This window comes from Nesoenas mayeri (genome assembly GCF_963082525.1).
Source record: "Nesoenas mayeri genome assembly, chromosome: 5".
NCBI classification, from domain to species: domain Eukaryota; kingdom Metazoa; phylum Chordata; class Aves; order Columbiformes; family Columbidae; genus Nesoenas; species Nesoenas mayeri.
In genome coordinates, this window is record NC_137548.1 from 49,710,271 (window position 1) to 49,732,949 (window position 22,679).

The following is a 22,679-nucleotide window of genomic DNA, read 5'->3' on the forward strand; positions in this document are numbered from 1 at the left end:
GTCTCTGCTCCGAGAAACTGAGTGGTCTAGTGGCACATTTAAACTGAGTAACTACCAGTGACTAAGTAAAATCCAGGCATTCTCCAGTTCCCTGGCTCATGCAAAATGACTTCACTTTTCACAAATGTCTTAAAAGCTCTTTAAAACACTAAAATTTGCAAACAGCAGAATGACCTCGGCATCAAGGAGCATCTAATACAGGGATTTTGTCACAATCATAAGGGATTACTACCCCCCAATCCTGACAAACATGTTGTTTTCTGTCACTTTGATAGAAGAAGGGAAATTCAAAAGCAGCGAGGATAACTCCATGGCCAACTCTCTGCCCTTTAAATTAAAAATCTTGCTAGCTGAGCATTTCATTTATCAGTTACAGTCAGATGTGACAGTAACAATGAGTGGAATGACCACAGCCATGAAAACATTTCAGAGAGAAAATTAATCACAACCTATATCACATATTTTGGCCACAAACTCACTGTGAACAGACAGCAATGCCTCTGAAAATATTAACCATCTGTCGAATTTGTTTGTCAAAGTTTATTAGGCAAATAAGACCTAGAAGCAGACTGTTAATATGCTTACTAAGTGTCAAGTACATCATTTGAAGTTCAAATGGTATGGATTAATTCTGCACACAAGCTACAGAGCTCACTCCAGCTGCTCATCTGCAAGTCTTACAGAACACCTGCAGATAATGCCCCAGTTTGGTGGATGTCTTTTAAAGCAATTATTCTTTGTCCCGAAAACCTTATTTTTATATCTGCACAAAAACTTTTAGAAACTGTGCCATACAAATTCTTTTTTAATAACCCTTGAAGAATAATAATAAAAAAGACATAAGGCCTCTCACATCACGTCAAATATCAAGTATGCACTACTTCTAAAACTAAAGATAGAGAAATCTGCTTAGAAGACTTCCTAAAATTCAACACACTGAGCTTTCAACCCTGAACACTCTCTTCAGATAAGGTCTGGTTACATAGGAATAAGCCACAGTTTACATAGCACCCTAGAAATGATGGGCTGATGGAAAAAGACATGACAAAGTGCCCAAGCACCTCACAGGGTGCAAAAAAAGAGGAAAACCTCATAAGAACAAAGTAGCTGGCAGACCACTCACTCAGTGTCACAAAAAATACCCTTCGGTCTTATCTGAAGAGAAAGACATAAAGAGTATATTATTCAGAAAGTCAATCAAGAAAAAAAATTCCACACTACAAAGAAATAAAGCTTCAAGTGGCATAAGCCAGCTACTCCAGAAAGCTCCCAGAGATGTGTCATGGTGGGAAACCTGCAAGACACTTACCTACACCATGCACAACCCAGCTCTTTCCTTCAGGAGCACATACAAAATAAAAAGGGGTACTTCTGAACACCACTGTCATAGTGAGTCTGCTGAAAAAGTGTGTCATCTCTTACAGGAAGGCCAAACCCAAATCCTTATTTAAGAATTATCTAGAGAAAAGATTGTGGCAGAAGTGTATCATAACAAAGTGCAGCTCTAAGTCAGGACTTCCTACACACTGGTTAATTCAAAGCAATATAAGTCTCACAAAGCATTTTGTTTGGTTTATCCACAAGACATATTGTCACTTATGCATTCTATGCTGCAAACAAAACAAAACACACACACACAAAAAAAACCCCACATATATTTCTGGTCATATAAACACTTTTTTTCCTCCCTCTTTCTGAAGTCCAGCTAGGACTGTTTTAATTTGAAAAAACAGCAAATAATATGTTCATGCAAAATGAATGGAAAAAAAAAAAGTACAAGGATTGGACAAAGCATCCATGAATCTGGAATCCAAGTAAAACCGAAATTTCCACAAAAGGTATGCTGAAGTTATTGACAAGGATTTCAGTGCATTGCTGCTGTTATGCATAATCTGTGCCTAATTCAAAACCTGGACTATTTGGCTTAAGCCACAAGTACATAGAGTGTGCCATAAAAGTTCTCAAATGACATATCAATAACCCATAGATTATCACAGCACTGAATACTTTCATCATGTTAGGAAAAATTTATTCATGGAAAGATTTGTGAAGCAGTGGAAGAGGCTGCCCAGGGAAGTGGTGGAGTCACCATCCCTGGAGATGTTTAAAAGATATATAGATGAGGTTCTTAGGGACATGGTTTAGTGTCAGTGTTAGGTTAATGGTTGCACTCAATGATCTTGAGGGTCTCCTTCAACCAAAATGATTCTATGATTCTGTTTTCTCAGATCCTTCACTCATCTTCCTTTTGATTTAGTTAAAACTAACACTGAACAAAACCACATTATAATACACTATTTCATTCCAAAAGCCAAGAAACCTACTAAGCAGGTCCACTCAGTCTGCAGCTCCTCCTCATCTGCCAAGAGGTACAGAAACATGAAACAGACAATGGTTCCTCACACTCTGGGTTTTTTTTTTTCTTAAACATGGCAGAAAGAAGAAGTCAAGCTTCTGCCATCACTTTCTGCCACCTCCTACCTCTGATCTAATTCTTGCAGGCTGAGAATCAAGAGTGCCCTAGGGCTAATTTATCACCTTTACTATCATGTGTAACAAGCTACTTTCAAAAAGAAGTATTAATAAATGTTTAATGAATCATATGTAATGCAACAACACCCTGAAATTAGTCAATATACACTCAAGGCAACCTAAAGAAAGGGCAACAGAGAACCTCTGGAATCACCATCACAAAATGTTGTCAAATCCTGAGCCAAATGAAGGGAAGTCAAGGTAAGTAACTCAATCATTTATTTCCCTCTCAGACAAAACTCAAGTCAACAGGTGTCCTGTAAGAGGGACAGAACCACCAAATTAAGAACACTGCACTTTCACAGGATACCTTGTGCTACCCTTTAACAACAATCCATGGGAAAAAAAATGAAAATCAAGCCCTTTTTGTAACCACACCAAAGACAGAAATATAATTTCCACCTTTTCGCTTTTCATAGTAGAGGGGAGAGTTATAATCTAACACACTTTCAACTTCATTTCTCCAGTTGCATCATTTTTCGCCATAGCTCAGGAACAGCACACTTCAGTTTTATTGAACAACTGCCTGGTTTATCTCTATAATCTCAACAGGAAGACCAGAGTCCAAAAACCTTAACTCTGCGTGCCACAAAGACAACTTTTATTACTCTTTAAAGGAAGTCAACTTAAACTGGGGAAGTTCAATTTCCTTATGTGTAAACAATAGATGCTATGTTAGCACAATATTCAGAATTAGCTAATAGTCATACAGCACTTATGAAAGCCCAAGTGCCAAACGGTATTCAACAACTATTGTATTATTAAGCAGGGACATTTTAAAATACATATGCCAATATTTGAGGTCCACAGATCATTGATGGTCGCACCAGGAACTGACTATTGCATCTCCTGTCAGTGCTGTTTATTGCACTAACAATAAACCTTCATACTGTGAAATGAAGACAATTCTGTAGCTGATTCACAGTCAAGAAATTCCTTCTCCCAGCAGACTGTCCCCATGAAGCTCATCTAACAAAACATACTCATATAAAGTATTTATTGGTTTAAAAGCAGTTTCACTGCCTCTAACCCTTTCATCATCCAGAGCAAATGAACCAATTGAATCAAGCACGTGTCAATTTACTGGTACCTTTGCAAAGTCACCCATGAATTTAACCATCAATACAAAATGACACCTTACATTTCCCTATGCTGGTAGGCAAAGCATGAGTCAAACAAGAATAAAGGAAACGACAACTAAATTAAAAATCCTGTTTATTATATGGACCCTCAAAATCCTTATCAACACATCACCCATGCTTTACACTCCTTGGAGCTTCTCAGTAGAATTTTGTGGTTTAATACATATTTTCAATCTTAAGTAAACAGAAACCACAAAGATTAAATGCTGGTGAGATCCGCATTCTGATTTTTCGAGAGAGAAGGAACCGAAAGAATTTTTGGCCCATAAACTCCTAACAAACAACTGTATCGAAGAACATTTTGTGGGACATACTTCCCATTTTATCCTCTCACCACAAATGTTTAATCACTCAAAATCTGAAGAACTGCTCAAAATATCCCTTGACTCTATCATGAGACTTTCCATGTCCTAACTTAATAGGGGTAGAACTCTCCAGAAGTATCTTTTCCAGTTCAGAAGTCCCAGGTTTGGGTTGTCAGGAGACAGCACTTCTTTGACTTCTTCAGAAAGTCCCAAGCTTCCAAACAGCACCTGGCTTTAGCCAGGCACTGTCCCCAGCCAATATCCTAATTATTTGCTCCTGTCCTAAGTGAACTTGCAGTGTTGTTGGACATGTCCTGTTGGAAAGCAATATAGTGAAAAAGGAAAATAATCCACATGCACCAAAATTTCAACAAAATGCTGACTCTATTGTGCATAGTAGAACTGCATCATTGCTGACCTGTGCCGTAAACTGGAAGGATACTTACTTCACTGTCATTCTTCTCTTGAGGCTCAGGTTGGTACCTATTTGAGTTCTTCACAAAGTTCTCAAGCAGACAGTAACAACTATTTTCTCCAGTGATGTTAGTGCTGTGTTTTTTTCAGCCATATCATATTTGAGAAATTCTGAACTTACAAAAGCTGAACATTTTTAATGTTTAATAGCTATTGAGTTAAAGGTTTAAGAAAAAATTAAGAGGATTTTGTAAAATGAAAAGCAATCAAGATACCTTAAATAGCTTCTTTCTAACAAGGAATTTAAACCTAGTTATTGTTCTCAACCTCAAGATGGCAGGTTGCTTTCATACAATACAGTATGTTTACAAAAACAGTGATCTAACATGAAACTAAACCTTGACATTAAAGCTATTTCTGAGCATCACAAATAATGAAAATTCTTTTATTTCTGCTTTGACAAAAAGAGAGTCAACTACATTTAACTCTACATTGCTTGCTAAATTGTAACTAGAAGCAAAGTTACATTAGACTCTCTTTATAAGTCAGGTGCATATATACTCCAGGAGGGCTTTTGTGACCTTTATTTGTTGTTATGCTGCCACACCTTACCATAACAATAAAGGATAACAAGTTTCCAGATACAAACTCTGTTTGCTAAAAAGTCACCTTGGCTTGTGTTATTAAAGAAACATGCAGGACTGAGAAAATTAACAGCTGGAACAAAACCCATGGTCTATTTCACTGATGACTATATTATAAACAAACAAAAAATTCTTAAGATAAAAGTTAAAGCAGTTGAAATTTTTAAAAACATTCAAAAATAGCAAGAGGCAATGGTGGAATTTACACTGGGCTATGGATGAAACACATTTGCACTCTTCTAAAGTATTGACTTTGTGCATCATGCTGATTTATTTATTACTGACACATCTACAGTATGAGTAATTTTAAAGCATCTCTGGATGCTTTAAAATGAAATTAAAATGAAATCAATTTAATTTAAAATTAAATAGTAACTAATGAATTCAAGCACCTTATGTAAAAGATAGTTAAAGCCATTATGCTTTGTCTGGAGATAGAAAATACAGTGCTCTGAAGGTATCAACTAAAACTTCAATCTCACTATTTCAAGAGGACTTATGACCATAATTTGTGACAGACCCTCACACCATACTAGTAGTAGTTACTAGGAAAACAGCCCCCTACATCAATGACAGGCTAATTGAAATGGCACTGAAATGCAGTTGGGGACTCCTCTGTAGCAAGTTTCCCCATCATAAAATTAGCAAGTGTTCTTTCCTGCTACATTCTACATTTAAACATAGTGGTAAGTTTCATTAGATTTAAGTTATCTCAGGAAAAACAGTATGAATTAAAAGGCATTTTAGGTTGTGCTCAAATGCATCCCTAGTTTCAAACTTTTGTAACCATCCTGTCACACTTCTCTGTTCACCTTCTTTTATCCTCTGTTTCTTAATATCAGGCAAGTAGTCATTCCATTACAGAAAACTAAGATACAGTCTTACAATTTTGGGAAATGTTCTAGTACTCAACAAGCAACAGCTAACCAAGCTCTTGTTGAGTTTCAGTAAAACTAATTCTTGCTTGCAATAATTCTTAAACAAGAATTACCTCAACTACTTCCAGGTTTTACAAGACCCACATAAAACACCTGCTGTGCAGTAGTAAACATTCAGAACTTGAATATTTTCAGACAAAATCATGCCATTGTCATAACCATCTTGTTCCTGTACAATTCGCACAGGCAAGAGATGCCTTCCCTCAAGGAAGCACCAAATGCAAATATCATTTTGTCTTATCTCAGTGAAAGAAAAACAGATGAGAAATGCACCAAAAAAAATATTTACATTGCTGCAGAATATATTGCCAAAATTAAAGGAGTTCAATTGAAGAAGTCATAGAAGTGACTGCACAGAATGCACTGAAAGTATTCCCCAAACTTTGGAACTTTCTTCAGTTATAGACTTAGAAATACGTAATATTGAAGAAACTATTGTTTATGGTATAATTAAAAAACAACGTGCATACAACCCATATCTGCAGCATGTTTATCATTATTTCAAGCCACGTAAATAAAACCACTCCTGTGGAGCAAGGACTTAGCTCCACAGCAAAATTATTTAACAGCCAAAAGTATTCAGGATCTATTACAACATGCCAAACTTCGCAGAAGCTTTAACACTGCGGAAGTTTCAGTACATCCTCAAATCTTGCAGAGATGTATTTACGTATTTGTACAATAAGCACATCACAATACTTTTAAGAGGTAAAAGTCCCTTAAAGTCAGGCATCTGCTTATGGTTCTTGGAAACGGAACATGGAGAGTTTCTCATAGTACAGAGTGTTTCAAAAAGATGAACCCAATTTGAAATGACAATATCTTGTCATTTCCTCCTGTACTATGAGGAGTACCATCCAGATCAGCCTAACAAAATAATCACATACCTTGCTACTAAGTAGGCTGAACAAAAACAGTGTCATTGAGATTTCTAACCAAGACTCTAACTAATTGCTAAAGACTAGTAGATTTATAGAAGAGTTTTTCTGTGCATGTTAAGGAAGGTGACTATTGATACAGAATGCATACTATATTAGAAGAATCACTGTCTATAAAATTAGGTAAATGAACACCAAACTCCAAGTTACAACTTATTTTGCATTTTTATGGTGAACTCTTATTTTCCTAAGAGTTCCCAATGTAAAGTTATCCCTTTTTAAAAATATTTATTTCCATTAGAGTCTGTTAAGTAAATGTAAGCAAACACTCAAGGGATACTATCAGCCTCTTCTCCATTTAAAACACCTATAAATTGATTTCCCCTCCTAAAAGCTTCAGTCAAGCAAGAACATGAACATCTTTACACAAACCTAAGTGTTCAGAAAGGAATAAGCCATACTTCAGGTTCTCTGAAATATTCTTAAAAAACTGAGGCAATGTGTATGGCGAAGGTGCATCCTGAGACATAACGGGCACCTTTTTCATATAATCCTGACAGAATAAACAATACATAATACACACCTACATAGAGCTCCAACTAAAAATATACAGTGATGATGCCAGCAGGAGAGGTCAGTTCTCTAGCTCTACATGACAGTTTGAAAAGGTGGGTGGCCTAATAAAACAGGCCCTGAGGTGATATTCTGACAGCCTTGGCCACACTGCCGAGTTTTCTAAACTACCTAGGAAATGCCAACAATTAGGCTTTGGCTTGCTGAAGCACCGGTGTGATGCATTCAGGCAGACCAGAAGTAGCAGCAACAAAACAGAAGTCTTACACACACAGCCCTAACTCCCAGTCTTCGGTGACAAAAATTCAGAACCCAAGTAGCACACAGAGAGAAAAGACGGTGAACGGACCCCGGCCCTCTCCTCACGCATGCTGCAAGCAGAGCACAGCCTCCGTTTATTTGTGCTTTTAAAGGATTAGCACATTCACTTAAAAACTTATTGCAAAGGAAAAGCAAAGGGCAGGCTCCGTGCTCGGGACGGAGCGCAGGTTAGCGAGGGGGCCAGCGCTCCGCCGGCACGGGGAAGCGGAGCTCCAGCTCCGGCAGCGCCCGAGGGGCTGGGCCCAGTCCGGGCATCCGCACACCGACCCGGGCCAATCCCTGCCCGCCGTTGCCTCCGGCCGGGCTGAACGGTTCCTCCCGCCTGCAGCGCCCCCGCCCCCGCCCCCACCCCCTCCCCCCGCCTTAAAAAGGAGCTGGAGGGAGAGAAACTCGCCTTCGTCCCACCAGCTCCCCACCATTGCCAAGATTTTGATGAGCGACATCCGACACGCCAAACCCCAGAGAAATCCCTGTCCCGACACCGCGGAAGGACGGGAGTTGGGATGGGGGATGACGACTTCTGCCTCTCCTTATGCAAATGTACATGTTTACCTGAGCTGCCCTCGGGGGCACATGTCCTGAGGGGAGGAAAGGCCTCCTCCACCTGCTCCCCCTACTCTGCAGCAAAGAGGGCCTAGACGGGATAGTTTGGGGGCAGGGGGAGGGGAGGGAGAGAGGACGCATCCAGCCTCCTGTCTTCGTCTCGTCCCGTCTCGTCCACGTGCGCGTCCTTCCACCCGCGCGGGAGCCTGGCCCGCACCCCCACCCCACAGGATCCCGCTCCCGCCCCCCTCCCTGCCGCCGCGGCCCCGCAGCCCTCCCGCCGGAGCGCGGGGGAAAGTTTGCCTAAGTCCGACAACAAAAGAGACAGCGGCGCTCGCCTCTCCGCCGACCCGGGCCTCGCGACACCCCGATGAGCTTACCCCCGGCCGAGCCCGGCTCGCACCGCAACACTGAGGCGGCCAGGAGCCGCAGTAGCAGCAGCAGCGGCGGCGGGGCCGCCGCCTCCATGTTGGGCCGCCGCAGCAACTGCCGGAGCCCACGGCGCGTCTTAGGCAGGCTCCATGCTCTGAGCTCAGCGAGGAAGGAGGCGGGGAACGGGGGAGGCGCTGGAGCCGACCCTCCTCCTCCTCGAGCCGTCGCCAGGGAGGGTGCTGGGATCCTCCGTTCACACCCGCAGTCCTGGCGCACCGTACCCCACGCGTGGGTACACCTGGCCGGGGGGGGGACGGAGAAGGTGGGATTTCAGGGTTTTTTTTCTTTATTTTTTTTTTTTCTCGTTCCTTCTGGAACAATTACCCCAAAACCAGCCAGGAAGATCAGAGAAGATGGCTAGCTGTGTGTTCAAAAAGCAACCTTTGGTGGATTGAGAAGTTAAGCGTGAGGCTGCCCACCCCCTTTTTATGTCTCCAGGAAAAAGGGTGATTGGTTCCTTCCCACATGGAGGTTTGCTTTTGCTTTCCTCCTCACATCAAAACAAACGTTTCATAAAGCTACTCTTCTACAAAACGTTACTTTTTAAAGAAAGGCACATTCAACAACGATCTTCTGTTGCCTTTTCCCCCATGCTAAACGTGCCACCTGCTCATATAAACACATTGCCACTAGGAAAGGGGCAGAAACAACTGCCTTGTGCTATGAGGCTTTTGCAGTACTTAGGTCAGGCTGCAGAGAGCAGGGCAGCATGCAGCTCACACTGAAACATCCTTCGCCTTTTGCATGTCAGATACTATCCCACCTTCCTAGCAGGGATAAAATAAAAGATGTAAGTCAATAATTTCCATTGGAGTCTCCATTTTCCGTTGTGCTGACATTAATTCTACAGTAGAAACAAAGGTTGCTAGATGGAAACAACAAGGGCCCACCTGGCATCCCCTTAAACCATTTTTGCAAGTCTCAGAGCAGGAGCTGTAAATCAAAAGCAAGTACTTAACAAATGGATGTTAAGTTTAATAGTTTATTTTCATTTCAGAGATGCATGAGTTCCAGGTTTCCCAGCTGCCATGTAGTTACTTAACTGCCTTGCTGTAGGTGCTACAGCAGCAGCTGAGATTACTTCTTGATGCCCTGTAGATCCCTACCTATCTCAGCTATGGGGATCAAATATGCAGGAATTCGTTTACGTTCTGTTGGTTACTCCACTGCAGATTTGCTCCCAGAATTGCTTTTCTCAGAATGGGAAAAGGCAGAGTGGTTTGGTTTGCTCTGTTTTAAAGTCAGTGGTATTCAACTTAACTAAGAAAGAAGTTTAAAATCTCAAGGAGTTACAAAAGGCTTATAGTGCTGACCTTAAATTTGACCTACAAAGGAAAATCAAGTTTTCTTCTCTATCTTGCTGCTGCTTTAATGTCTAAAGAACATGTATTTAAAAGAAGGCTCATTTTAGGTGACATTTAAAACCTAGAAAAATCTCAACTCTCTTGAAGACAGGAAAACCAGAAGTTGGTCTTTCTTAATAGGTCAATAATAAACTGGAGCCCAAATCTGGGCTGCTGTAAATCATTAATGGCAAAACTTTGTGTGAACACCAAATGAATAAGGGTTTTGTTTTGGATCTGTTAAAAACAAACCAAAAAAACCCCACAAAACAACAACAACCAAAAACAACAACAAAAAAACCCCACAAAAACAAAAAAACACAACTGCCTGACACCAGACAAATAACTGGAAGAAAGATTTCTTTGTTGGACAGTGATTGGACTTTCGATGGATCTGACCTCCCGTGTGGTGGAAATTACCCAGTAGTCCTGGCGTCACAGTAACTGGGGGTAATTAAAGTCAGAGACAGAGAAAGGGCACATTAAACAGTTGCGCTTGCAGTGGGCAGTGGGGAAGAAGCTTGGGAGGAGCATGCTTATGCAAAACTGGTTTCTGCGCCTCCATGGAAAGCCAGGCTGTCCTGTGAGGGCATCAATGGCACTGCCTGAGTAATTGGTTTCCCTGCCACATCTTCCCGCATCTAACAGGACCAGGGAGCAGTTGCTGACTTACCCATAGCACCAAAGCTAGCATCAAGCCACATGGCAGGGGTGAACCATAAGGTTCCTGGAGGGGAGCAGCAACTTCTCTTTCAGTGGGCAGCTGCTCCCAGCACTTGATATCTCCAAGCCCAAGGTTCCACACTTGTATGTAATATGGCTGCTGCTATCCCTGCTCCATTCAAGTGTTGCTTGTTTATCTCCCTATCTGATCCTGTCAAATTAAATGGGAAATTTAGGATTGGCAGTGTTTTATACCAACAGGGAAAAATAGCAGCATATGAGTGACCACACTGGAGAAAGAATCAGTATTTTATACAAGAGGCTAAAGAGATAAATGTGACACTGACTAACAAAGGGATATGGATTGAGAGATTTCAAACCAGAACATTTTTCAAATTAAGGCGCCCACCATAAGAAGAGATATTGAGACCACATGACTGATTAGAGCCACAAGTCAATCTTGCTGTGATGAATGACTATACACAAGTGTAAACCACAGAGTTTCATATCACATTGAAGTTCATTCTTTGCCACAGCATAGATGTGGTATAAAAGTTCATTTTCAGAGTGTACTGTTCTTGCCTGGTACCCCCTTTTCTTCCTGACTAGGTCTACTGCAATTAGCAGACTCAGTGATAGACTCAAAGCTAAAACCAAATGAGGAGAGAGATTAAGCCATAGAGGTAGGCAACTAGATAACAGATTCTTACCAGAATGCATATTTGGGGCTTTGGACATAACACCTTCTCTAAAAAGACATTAATCATGATCTAAAGCAATGACAAACCTAGTTGCAAACAGGAACACAGTATTCTTCCAACCCAGAAGATGCCATCTTAAACACAGTTAGTATGTTGTAAGGGAATCTGGAGGAAATTACAGTTGAGGCAGCTCTGAAAAGAAGTCCTATGCATGTGCTGAGAAAGCTGTCTTCCACCTGTTTTCCAGCCCTGCAAGAATTCCTCCAGCAAAACCAAAGAGGCAAAGCTGTGACATTCCTGAAATGTCTGATATATGCATTGCTGGAAGAAAGGACAGTTAAATTTAAAACAAAACAAAACAAAAGCTTATCAGGATAGCAAAAGCATGATCCTATTCTTCCTCTTCATGGAAGAGAGATCAATTCCATACTGTTGTATGCTCACAAGTAGGACTGCAAAAGCAAAGCCAATACCCTATTTCAACTAAGATTTCTTGTGTAATCCTGGGCAAGTCACTATAGCATTTCCTCAGTTTCTTCTACCAAAAAAAAAAAAAAAAAAAAAAAAAAAGGAGCAGGAGGAATAATTTTTCTAACTTTCATCCTTTCTGTGTATAGTGTGAAGGAAGCTGCAGCAAATTTGGTACCTGGCTGTAGGAAGCAGGAAAGGGAGAAATCCAGACTGGAAGCCCAGTGCTCCCCTGCCAAGCTATAAGCAGGCGAGTTCTTGCATTCTGCCATTGCCATCACTTATGGAGAAAGGAGGGACATACAGAGACGTAGGAGGGAAAACAAAGCACTCGGCTGTATCCAAGTATCTAGAGATGTCCTCCAGGATAACTTAGCCATCCCACTCCAGCTGGGAAACTTGACTTGACTGAAATGCTCCAATTGTTTTCTGCATGTCCTCCAGGATTTCTCCCTCCTATCCTAGTTTACAGCATCCTTCTCTTCCAGCTGCCAGAGCTGTCTGTGCTCCTGTAGAGCTAACATGTAATAACAACTGCAGAATCCTCTAAAGTGAATTTACTGCCTTATAAATGAATTTACTGCCTTATAAATGACACCCAGGTTTATTTTATGATGACTATCAATATCAAGTTTAGTCAAATGTTTAGTCAAATGAAGTCATGAAATCTAGATAGGCTGAGGATGTTCTTTGGTGTTTTGCAAAAGGAAGGTAATGTGAACAGTGACAAAAACAGCATCAAAACATTTCCCTTCTCTACTTATAAGGCCATAGGACAAAAACATTTTCCTTTCCCAGTGTTAGGTTCACCACCTCCTTATCCATAGAGAAGGTACAAGTAAGACAAATAATACCTTTGTTTATATTATGCAGTTTCACTGGCATTACACAAGGATAATAGCAGATTTTGTTCAAAATAATTATTCCTCAAAATATCTCAGTAGCCCAACTTCGTCTACATGGCAGTTTTCTTCCTCTTCTCCTTCTTCCCCAAATAAACTCTAACACAAACTGAACAGTTAAACCAGCACAATCTGTCAAGCAGATACAAAAAGGAGCAACTAAAAGTAATGATGAAAAGCAAAACTAACTTTGGTATGTTTAAATTTTCCATACAGGACCCTTTGTGTTTTGGGAAAGCTTTAAGGGTTGAAAAAGAGTGAAAGACTTAATATGCTCAGGGAAAGGTTAAACATGTTTCAGTATTTCACCACCCTCATAATAAAAAATGTCTTCCTTATATCTCATCTGAATCTCCTCTCTTTTAGTTTAAAACCATTACCCCTTGTCCTGTCATAACAGGCTCTGCTAAAAAGTCTGTCCCCATCTCTCTTATAAGCCCCCTTTAAGTACTGAAATGTTGCAAAAAAGGTCTCCCTGGAGCCTTCTCCAGGCCGAACAACCTCAACTCTCTCAGCCTTTCCTCATAGGAGAGATGTTCCAGCCCCCTGATCATTTCTGTGGCCCTCCTCAGTACCTATTCCAACAGGTCCATGTCTTTCCTGTACTGAGGGCTCCAGAGCTGGACACTGTACTCCAGGCAGGGTCTCACCAGTGCAGAGTAGAGGGGATGTGACCATCTAACCAACCCTTCATACACTGAAGTGTCCATCCATCAAATCCATATCTCTTAAATTTAGAGAGAAGGATGTTATGTAAGTATTTTCTTATAGAGAAATTAAAATAAAAAGTTGAAGACAACAAGAAAATACGGTCTGCCTTCTTTCCCCAGACTGCGAGGTCATTGTCTAGCCTAAGCTATGTCTGTGTAACCAACAAAGCAGGACTGCTTGCAGTGTCATAAACAACAAAGGAAAAAGGGCAGCAGAAGAAACCTTCTCCTAATACACCATTAGTCAGACAGAGCTGCGCTTGACATAGTGAAGATGCAAGAACAGATGCTGAATGGGTCATGGAGAAATGATGTGATTTAGGGTAGCATCTTAACACTACTCCAAGCATCTCTGCACTGCACAGGTATCTGGGTACAGAGTAGAATAAGAAAAGGTTCTTTTGAAGGAAAAATAAACACAACTTTTATTCTTATGCCAGCCAATCCTGCCTCACTTCATAGCCCAACTACTTACAGTTGATAAGCACATTTAAAATAATAGTAAGCTGTTGCAATCTGGGTGTCAGGCTACAGAGTACAAACTTTGTAGTATGATTATGCTTTCAGTGAGCACCTGGCAGTACAGAAGAAACATTGCAAAACACTGTGATCTGTTAGCACTAATACCTGCCTGTCATATTCTTTCATACCTTAAATGACAAAGCTCACTTCCACCATTAAAAGCATCACCAAGTCAAGTATTGTAGGACTGGAAAACGTAGAAATAGTATCAGAAAAACCTGGTGGTAGAATGTTCCTTTAACTAGATTACACCCAAGTCACAGACTGAGGTAATTTCTTCGACATTTTCAGCATTAGAAAAAAAAAGTTTCTTTTGCCTTTGAAAGCTGTTCAAGATAAAGAATGTTGTAAGCATGGGTGAAGCCATGCTCAACTAGTTACTATCTGACTAAACTTCATGGGTGTTTAAGATACCAGGCAAGACTTGTTCTCTCCCAGCAAGATGGGAATCTTTCTTGTACACAATGGGAAAGACCCTGTGATATGGCTCAGTGCCATGACTACTTAGGTATTAAAATGGTGAATGTTGAAACCAATCCTGAATGCAATCTGTTACGTGAACTGCACCTGCCATCTGTTTGCTGATGGCACTGGGAGTGGTTCTTGCTGGTATTTAACTGTGTGCTCCTGTTGGCTGCCAAAGAAAGTAGAAGGAAGTTAAGGGAGGTAAAAAAGGAAGGTGACCTGTGGGGGAAGGTTGCAGACAGGTGTAACTGGGGAGCGGGGTGGGGAAAGTACTGATGAAGTTTTCTACAAGATTTATATACTACTAAACATCAATACACACACAAATTTATTGCATTTAACATTCCCTTGAACAATATCTGGTCAGCACTTTGCAACATATAAGAATATATAAATATGCCTATATTGAGTTTGCTGTGTGGCAAATCAGATGACTGAAACTCTGGCTGTACAGACAAATGAAGTTATTTCTAGAAGTGTGCCTGGAGGTCTGGAATAGAGAATAAAAACCTGTAGATGGCAGCATTGGGTAACACCCACGATTTTATAGGCAGTCCGTACAGCATCTTTCATTGTGGAAAACAGATTTTCCCATAATTAATTTACTTTTCACTATTTGTGCTTTTAAAATAATTAGAATTTACTCTCTCATCCTTGTTGGACAAAGCACATTGGCCTGGCAGCAATAGCTCTCTGAACAAAACCAGAACTATTTCAGGAGCTCACGGGAATTCTGGTCAGTGATAAGGGACTCACTAAAATGGGCACTATCTAGCTCTAATAAGAATCACTGCTATACCTGGAAGAGTCATTATTCACAATAAATTAGGAGACCAGTGAAGGCAAAACCTGAGGTCCTGTTAGCCTGTCAACACTATTTAAAGAGCATACATTTTCTTTTGCAGGGCATCCAAGATTAATTATAAAAATGAACAAACTTTTGGTCATACACAACTACAAAACCTTTTCTCACTTTAGAATCAATATCATTTTCAAACTTCCATGTGCCAGCTGATGGCTGTTGAGTTTGTGCTGCAAACAGCATAGAGGAACTGATCAGGTTGGACTGTATCCACAGGGATAAGCAAACACAACACTATTTCTGTGAGCTTCTCTACCCTCTAACTGTTAATTCTTCCAAACTGGTGTTGTGGGGCTTTTTTAGCATCCAGAAGAGAAGCTGAAAGTCTTGATCAGGGCTCTTGTCCTGCTGGGGCACTTCAACCACCCCTTCATCTGCAGGAAAAGCAGTATGGCAAGCTGTAGGCAATGCAAGAGACTCCCAGAGTGCATTGATGAGGGGGACTAGTGGAGCAAAGTCCCTCCCACTGTAAGAGATCAGGTTCATGAGCACTTGAGGAACCTAACCATACATAAATCTTTGGGACCTGGAAAGATGCATCCCAGAGTCCTGAGGGAACTGGCTGATGTGGTTGCCAAGCCACTCTCTCTATGATATTTGAAAAGTCTTGGCAGTCAGCTAAATCCCTGGTGACTGGAAAAAGGGAAATATCGCACCCATTTTTAGAAAGGGTAAAAAGGAAGACCCTGGGAACTACCAACCTGTCAGCCTTACCTCTGTGACTGGGAAGATTATGGAACAGATCCACATAGAAGCTATGCTAAGGCACATGGAAGCCAGGAAGGTGATTTGAGACAGTCAGCATGGCTTCACCAAGGGCAAGTCTTGCCTAACTAACCTAGTGGCCTTCTATGATGGAGTGACTATGTCAGTGGGCAAGGGAAGATCTATGGATGTCATCTATTTGGACTTCTGTAAAGCTGTTGATATGGTCCCTCCACAACATCCTTCTCTCCGAATTGGAGAGAGATGGATTTGATGAGTGAACTGTTTGGTGGATAAGGAACTGGTTGGATGGTTACATCCAGAGAGTAGTGGTCAATGGCTGATGGAGATCAGTTGACAGTTGGTGTCTCTCAGGGGTCTGTTATTGGGACTAGTGCTGTTTAATATTTTCATCAACATAGTTGGATCTAATGCACCTTCAGCAAGCTGGCAGGTGACAGAAAGCTGAGTGATGTGGTTGACATGACTGAGGGATGGGATACCATCCAGATGGACTTAGACAAGCTCACAAAGTGCGCCCACCTGAACCTCAGGAGGTTCAACAAGGCTAAATGCAAGGTCCTGCACTTGGGTTGAGGCAACCTCCGGTATCAACATAGGCTGAAGGATGATGGGATAGAGAGCAGCCCCACAGAGAAGGATTTGGGGGTATTTGTGGATTAAAAGCTAGGAACAGCCTGACAATGTGCATTTGCAGGCCAGAAAGCCAACCATATCCTGGGCTGCATCAAAAGAAGTGTGGCCAGCACATTGAGGGAGGTGATTCTGCCCCTCTACTTGGCTCTGGTGAGACCCCGCCTGGAATATAGTGTTCAGCTCTGGAGCCACCAGTACAGGAAAGGCATGGACCTGCTGGAGAGGGTCCAGAAGAAGGCCACAAAAACTATCAGAGGGCTGGAGCACCTCTCTTGTGAGGAAAAGCTGAGAGAGTTGAGGTTGTTCAGCCTGGAGAAGAGAAGGTACCAGCAGGACCTTTATTGCAGCTTTTTAGTACTTAAAGGAGGCTTATAAAAGATATCGGGACAGACTTTTTAGCAGGGCCTGTTGTGACAGGACAAGGGATAATGGTTTTAAACTAAAACAGGGGAGATTCAGACTAGATACAAGGGAGAAATTTTACATGATGAGGGTGGTAAAATTCTGGAACAGGTTGCCCAGAGAGGTGGTAGATGTGCCATCCTTGGAAACATTCAAGGTCATGTTGGACAGGGCTCTGAGCAACCTGATCTCATTGAATATGTCCCTGCTCATTGCAGGGGGTTGGACTAGATGATCTTTAAAGGTCACATTCAACCCAAACTGTTCTATGATCAGATATTTGGCATATTCTGGACTCTACAGTCTCCGTTCATCCATCTTTCTCAGATACTCAGTGTATGCATAAAACATACAATATTTGCAGAACACAAATGCATAATAGACGTGAATTTTGACAGAATGATGCAGCAAGTACACACATATACAAGAATGTGACACTGAAGAAACATTCAGGAGCTAAAAAATTGTGCTCAATAATTTATGTAAGGCTAATATTTGTACTAATGAAGTACCAGTGTGGTATCAATCCAATTAAAATACAGAACACATGATGTGCATGATGTTCTTCTTAGGAAACAGAAGGGTTAAGGTTTCATTACTTCTTGGACTTTTATGAGATCAGAACACTTGTTTCAGCCAACAAAGCAGAGCACTCCGATGAAGAAGAGGACATGCCTGATTTAAGGTCTTGGTCCTCTTCACTCCAGAGAAAAACGGAGTCTTTACAAGAAAATTCTATCAGCTCTATCTTCAGTTTACTGACTTCACTTCAGAAACAGTGCAGCCTTGAACTTAGCTTTGGTATACCAATTTCCACCACACTCTGCTACACACACACTCGGCATTTCTTAGTTTTCATTGCTGCTATCTTCCCTGAGGGATTTTGTAAAACAAACACTTAAACTCTTCAGTGTGGCTGCTAAGTTGGAATAATATCTGATAGAGAGCACAGAGATGGCTGTGGTAAATTCAGACCATGAAAAAAGTTATAAACCAAACTGCGAAGCTTCAGCCAAACTGAAACATGACAATGGTTACCTGTAATTTCCTGGGGAAATAAGGGACTCCAGAGACAGGAATGGCACAGATCACAGACTGCTCCACAGGTTGTTCAGCCATATGTGACAAGAAATGATGCAGATGCAAAAATCTGAGTAATCATGCAGAGGTGCTAAGTCCTCCCTATTTGATGCTGACAGCATTTAAATACACTGAAACAGCAAAGCAGGAGCACAAGAGGGAGCAAATGATTGAGAGGGAGCAAATGATAAAGTCTCAGAGTCTTAGGAATGAGTGAGAAAAGCAAAATAAGCTGCTATAGATATATGTAAGCTGCAGAAGTTTAAAAAGGTCAAGTGCCATATTTTATACCTGGAACATGGCAACACTAGCTGTAACTACAGACTGGGGCGACGAGATGCTGGAAAGCAGCTCTGCAGAGAGGGATCTGGGAGTTCTGGTCAACAGCAAGTTGAACATGAGCCAACAGTGTGCCCTGGCAGCTGAGAGGGCAACTGTGTCCTAGGGTGCCTCAAGCACAGCATTGCCAGCCGGGCGAGGGAGGTGATTGTCTCGCTCTATTCTGCACTGGTGCGGCCCCACCTGGAGCACTGTGTGCAGTTCTGGGTGCCACAGTATAAAAAATATATTAAGCTACTGGAGAGTGTCCAGAAGAGGTCTACAAAGCTGGTGATGGGTTTGGAGACGAAGGCCTATGAGGATAGCTAAAATCACTTGTTCAGCCTGGAGGAGACTGAGGGGAGACCTGATTGCGGTTTACAGCTTCCTAGCAAGGGGAGGAGGAAGTATAGGTGCTGAACTCTTCTCTCTGGTGAGCAGTGGTGGAATCCGAGGGAATGTCAGGAAGATGTGCCCGGGGAGGTTCAGGTTGGACGTTAGGAAAACGTTCTTCACCCAGAGGGTGGTGGAGCACTGGAACAGGCTCCCTAGGGAGGTGGTCATGGCCCCAAGCCTGACAATATTCAAGAAAAGACTGGACAATACCCTCAGACATATGATGTGAACTGTGGAGTTGTCATATACAGGGACAGGAGTTGGACTCGATGATCTTGAGAGTCTCTTCCAACCAAAATGATTCTATGATTCTGTGATTAAATGAACAGAACTCAGATCTCATGGGAAAGAAGTTCATAGGAGTCTCCAGTCTTTAAACAAGTCATACCTAAGATATAAACCATCCTCATGTAGAAGTGGCAAGAAGAAAAAGACTAAATCATGAAGTTTTTCACCAACCTCCCCCATAGAGAGGGGGAATGTAGGCTGCGGGGAAAGAGCTAAAAATTACATGCAATTATAGTACAGATGGATAGAGATAAATATCAGAGAAGATATGGCAGAAAGTAAAATATAAATAGCACAGATATGATAAAAGATTATTAAGCTTGCATTGGTACAATATTAATAAAAGGAAAACACATGTGGAACAGATCTATTAAGAGACAGTGAAAGCTCTTATTAGGCAACACCAAGCAGGCAGTGTTCCATGAATGTTTTGCTTCAGTGGGTATTAAAAACTTCACTGTGGACCATGCAGTCAACAGAATTAACATCAGCAATATCAAGGATAAACTCAGGCTAGAATTCAGAAAGAACAGAGTAGATAAGATGTGGAGGGGTTTTGATAGATAAAGATTTGTTGCTGAATTAGTCAGGCTCAAAGGAACCTCAAGGCTGCTTCAAGAAGCTGAGAACAGAATCTGCTGTGAGAAAGAGGGGCATTCCACAATCACCGGGGTCCTGGCGTGGCATGAATCATCGGACGTATCATCAGTGAGACTCCAGCGCATGGACAGCCCACGATACTCATTTAGCGAATCCATGCTTGGAGCGTGGACGCGTGATTAGAATATAGTTACATATATAAGGAGACTTGTTTCTGTAATAAATGGCTTTAGCGTGATTCACATTGAATTGACTAGTTTTGCTGAGTCCTTATCTCGTTCCAACAATAAGATACATAGATTTTAGTTGGATGAAATTAATCCAGGGAAATTTAGAAGAGCCCTCTGAGCTATGAGCAGTGGTATCTGGCAGCTTGTGCAGGACTTGCATGTTTCTGGAAGAGTTGTAAAGACTGTCTATCTTTGAAGAGGGGAAAGGGAGGAGTCAGGATTATGACTTGCTTCATTTAACTTCAATTGCAAGACAAAATATAACTAACAAACCATTTGGAAGCACCTAACAGGTAATCGGGAATTAAGTGACATCCAACCCACATCTGTCACAAACAGATTCAACAAAGCACGTTTAAATTTGTAGAGACAAGGCAAGTACAAGGAACCACCTACACTGACTCTGCTCAGAGCTTTAACACTGTCTCACATGACCTTGTCAAAAAAACCCTACAAAAATATGATCTGGATTAAAATATTACAGAGTAACTGTGATATTAATTGTAAAACTGCATCAGTAGCTGCAGTATTCATCAGGACTGGCAATCTAAAGGAAGGACAAGTAAGAGGATAGGTGAGAACAGTATTAGCTTCTGTAACGAGAAAAAGAATAACCTACCTTCCATGCCCTTGGTAAACAGCACAAGAAGTACAGGGATCAAATCACAGCATGTGGAGGGTCCAGGTTAGATATGAGAAAAAAATATTACAATTATATGGATAGCTGGAATAGATACAAAAGGAGATCAAAGAATCAACCCTGTCAGAAGTTTTAGGAGGTCCTGTAACACAAACACCTCTCAGATTTATTGTACACAGTCAGTTCTGTCCTGAGGCTGGGGCATGGGGCAGCTAACCTCTCAAAGTCCCTGTTCTCACTTACCTTAATCTTAAAACTTCCTTACAAAATAATTACATTAGTTTTCTAGGATGTCCAGTAGTATCGAGAGGTAAACCAGAGCTAATGAATAGAAGTACAAATTGAGCAGCTCCTCTTTTGTAGCATATGATGCATGGACTCTTGGTAAGGTGCAATGAGAGACATTTATTGCAAATTCAGGTTTGCATTTATACTTGCTATGAAGTTTGCTCAAGCAAAACTTTTTTTGTTAAAAACAAGACAAGTTTCTCTTTTAGTGAATTTTCCTTTCAGCTAAAGCCTTCTTAGTAACTGCAATTTTCTGAAGTTAGAGACATGTTTTGGTAGATATAGCAATAGAATGCAAGGTCACTGATAAGGATGCACATCCCATAAGCGAGGAGGGCAAGGAGGAGCGACCTGAACAGGTGACTAAGACTGACCAACTAAGTACTCCATCCCATTCACGTGATACTTCATATAAAAGTGGGAGATCATGTGGGTCTCATACCTTTTTCTCTTCTTCAACTATGGCCGACATCTGGGAAGGACCCTGCCTGCTGTGCCTGCAAATCTGAGGCCTAGTGACAGATCCTGCATCCTTGAATCCAGTTCCGGTTTGCTGCAGAGTCCAACCCAGGACTTCTGGGTGCAGGTTCTGCTGCTGCTAGAGCAGTGCTGAGCTTTGCTGGGGAATTCAAGATTGGTTTAATATATTTTGTATTATTTTCTCTATTTTATCAGTAGCATTAGTAAAACATTTTAAATTTTTTCCAACTCTTTGTCTCTTTGTCTTTCTTTGCCCTCCTATCGCCTGTACTTAGTGGGGAGGGGCCAAGGAGACTGGAAGGAAGAGGGGGTTAACAAAGCATCTGCCACAGTTTATTGTTGCCCTTCAATCAAACCTTCACAGCTGATTTGCTAAGTTAGTCATTACATAAGCAATGTATTTTGTGTTTCCACCAAAGTTACTGCCATAAATGCATTTTTTTGTCTATCATAAGCTATCCCTCTGTCCTTGATGTATCAATCCTGTATCAATCTCTCTGTTCTTGATGTATCACATAGCATATAGTACTTGCTTCTTGTATTTTTTCACTTATGCTTGTTCTCACGCTGTCAACTCTTGCAGTTTCTCACAGGCCCGATCTTACCATACTGCCACACTCTTATTTGCTCAGGTGAAAATATTCAAACATTCAACACCAAAAAATAATTAAGATGAAAGCAGTTAAGGCTGTTGAACTGCCTGACTTTTGTAGTATCAGACATCACTAAAAAAAAAAAAAAAAAAAAAAAAAAAAAGAGGACAGTATCAACAACTAATACAACCTCTTAAAATGCCCTGTAAGAAAAAGAGGAGTTTTCAGTAATTTCAGAAACTCATTTAGAATACACTGGAGATTCAAAGGAGGAAGAGGAAGGGCGAAGAATAACAAGACTGCCCAAACTTACCTTCCCATAATTTATTTTCTTCATTTCTGTGAATGATCTGGAACTCCAACACATCTTTCTTTCTTGTAAGCATCCCAGAATGGCCACACACAGGTACCCAATGCACGACCAGAGAGACTCCCTTCTCCTCTCCTGACTGACCCAGGATTTGCTAGAAGTGACCTGGTGATGCTTTTTAGCCCTTCAAGCACTTGAGACTCCTCTCACCAGGAGAGGTGAGAGCAGTCTCAAGAGGTCCAGGACTCTGTGAGAGTGCAAGACTTGCAGTGCCTGACCTAGGATTCCCCATGACCCGCAGATCTTCCCAGCATTTCTTTCTTCTTCATGAGAG

General features: G+C 41.4%; 1 protein-coding gene across 5 annotated transcripts in view; it reads right to left on the reverse strand.

The window, feature by feature from the left end:
- Nucleotides 1-22,679, reverse strand: part of LRP5 (LDL receptor related protein 5) — a gene marked incomplete at its 3' end in the record, with an annotated part of 243,316 nt that overhangs the window by 172,618 nt on the left and 48,019 nt on the right. For 3 of the 5 annotated variants that reach the window (XM_080346097.1, XM_080346096.1, XM_080346095.1), the window contains exon 1: nt 8,671-9,211. The exons of the other annotated variants lie outside the window; for them this stretch is intronic. In XM_080346097.1, coding sequence (XP_080202223.1) covers nt 8,671-8,758 — 88 coding nt within the window. In that variant the 5' untranslated portion in view covers nt 8,759-9,211. Of the gene's footprint in view, nt 1-8,670; nt 9,212-22,679 lie in introns of those variants that run through there. 5 annotated transcript variants of the gene reach the window in all.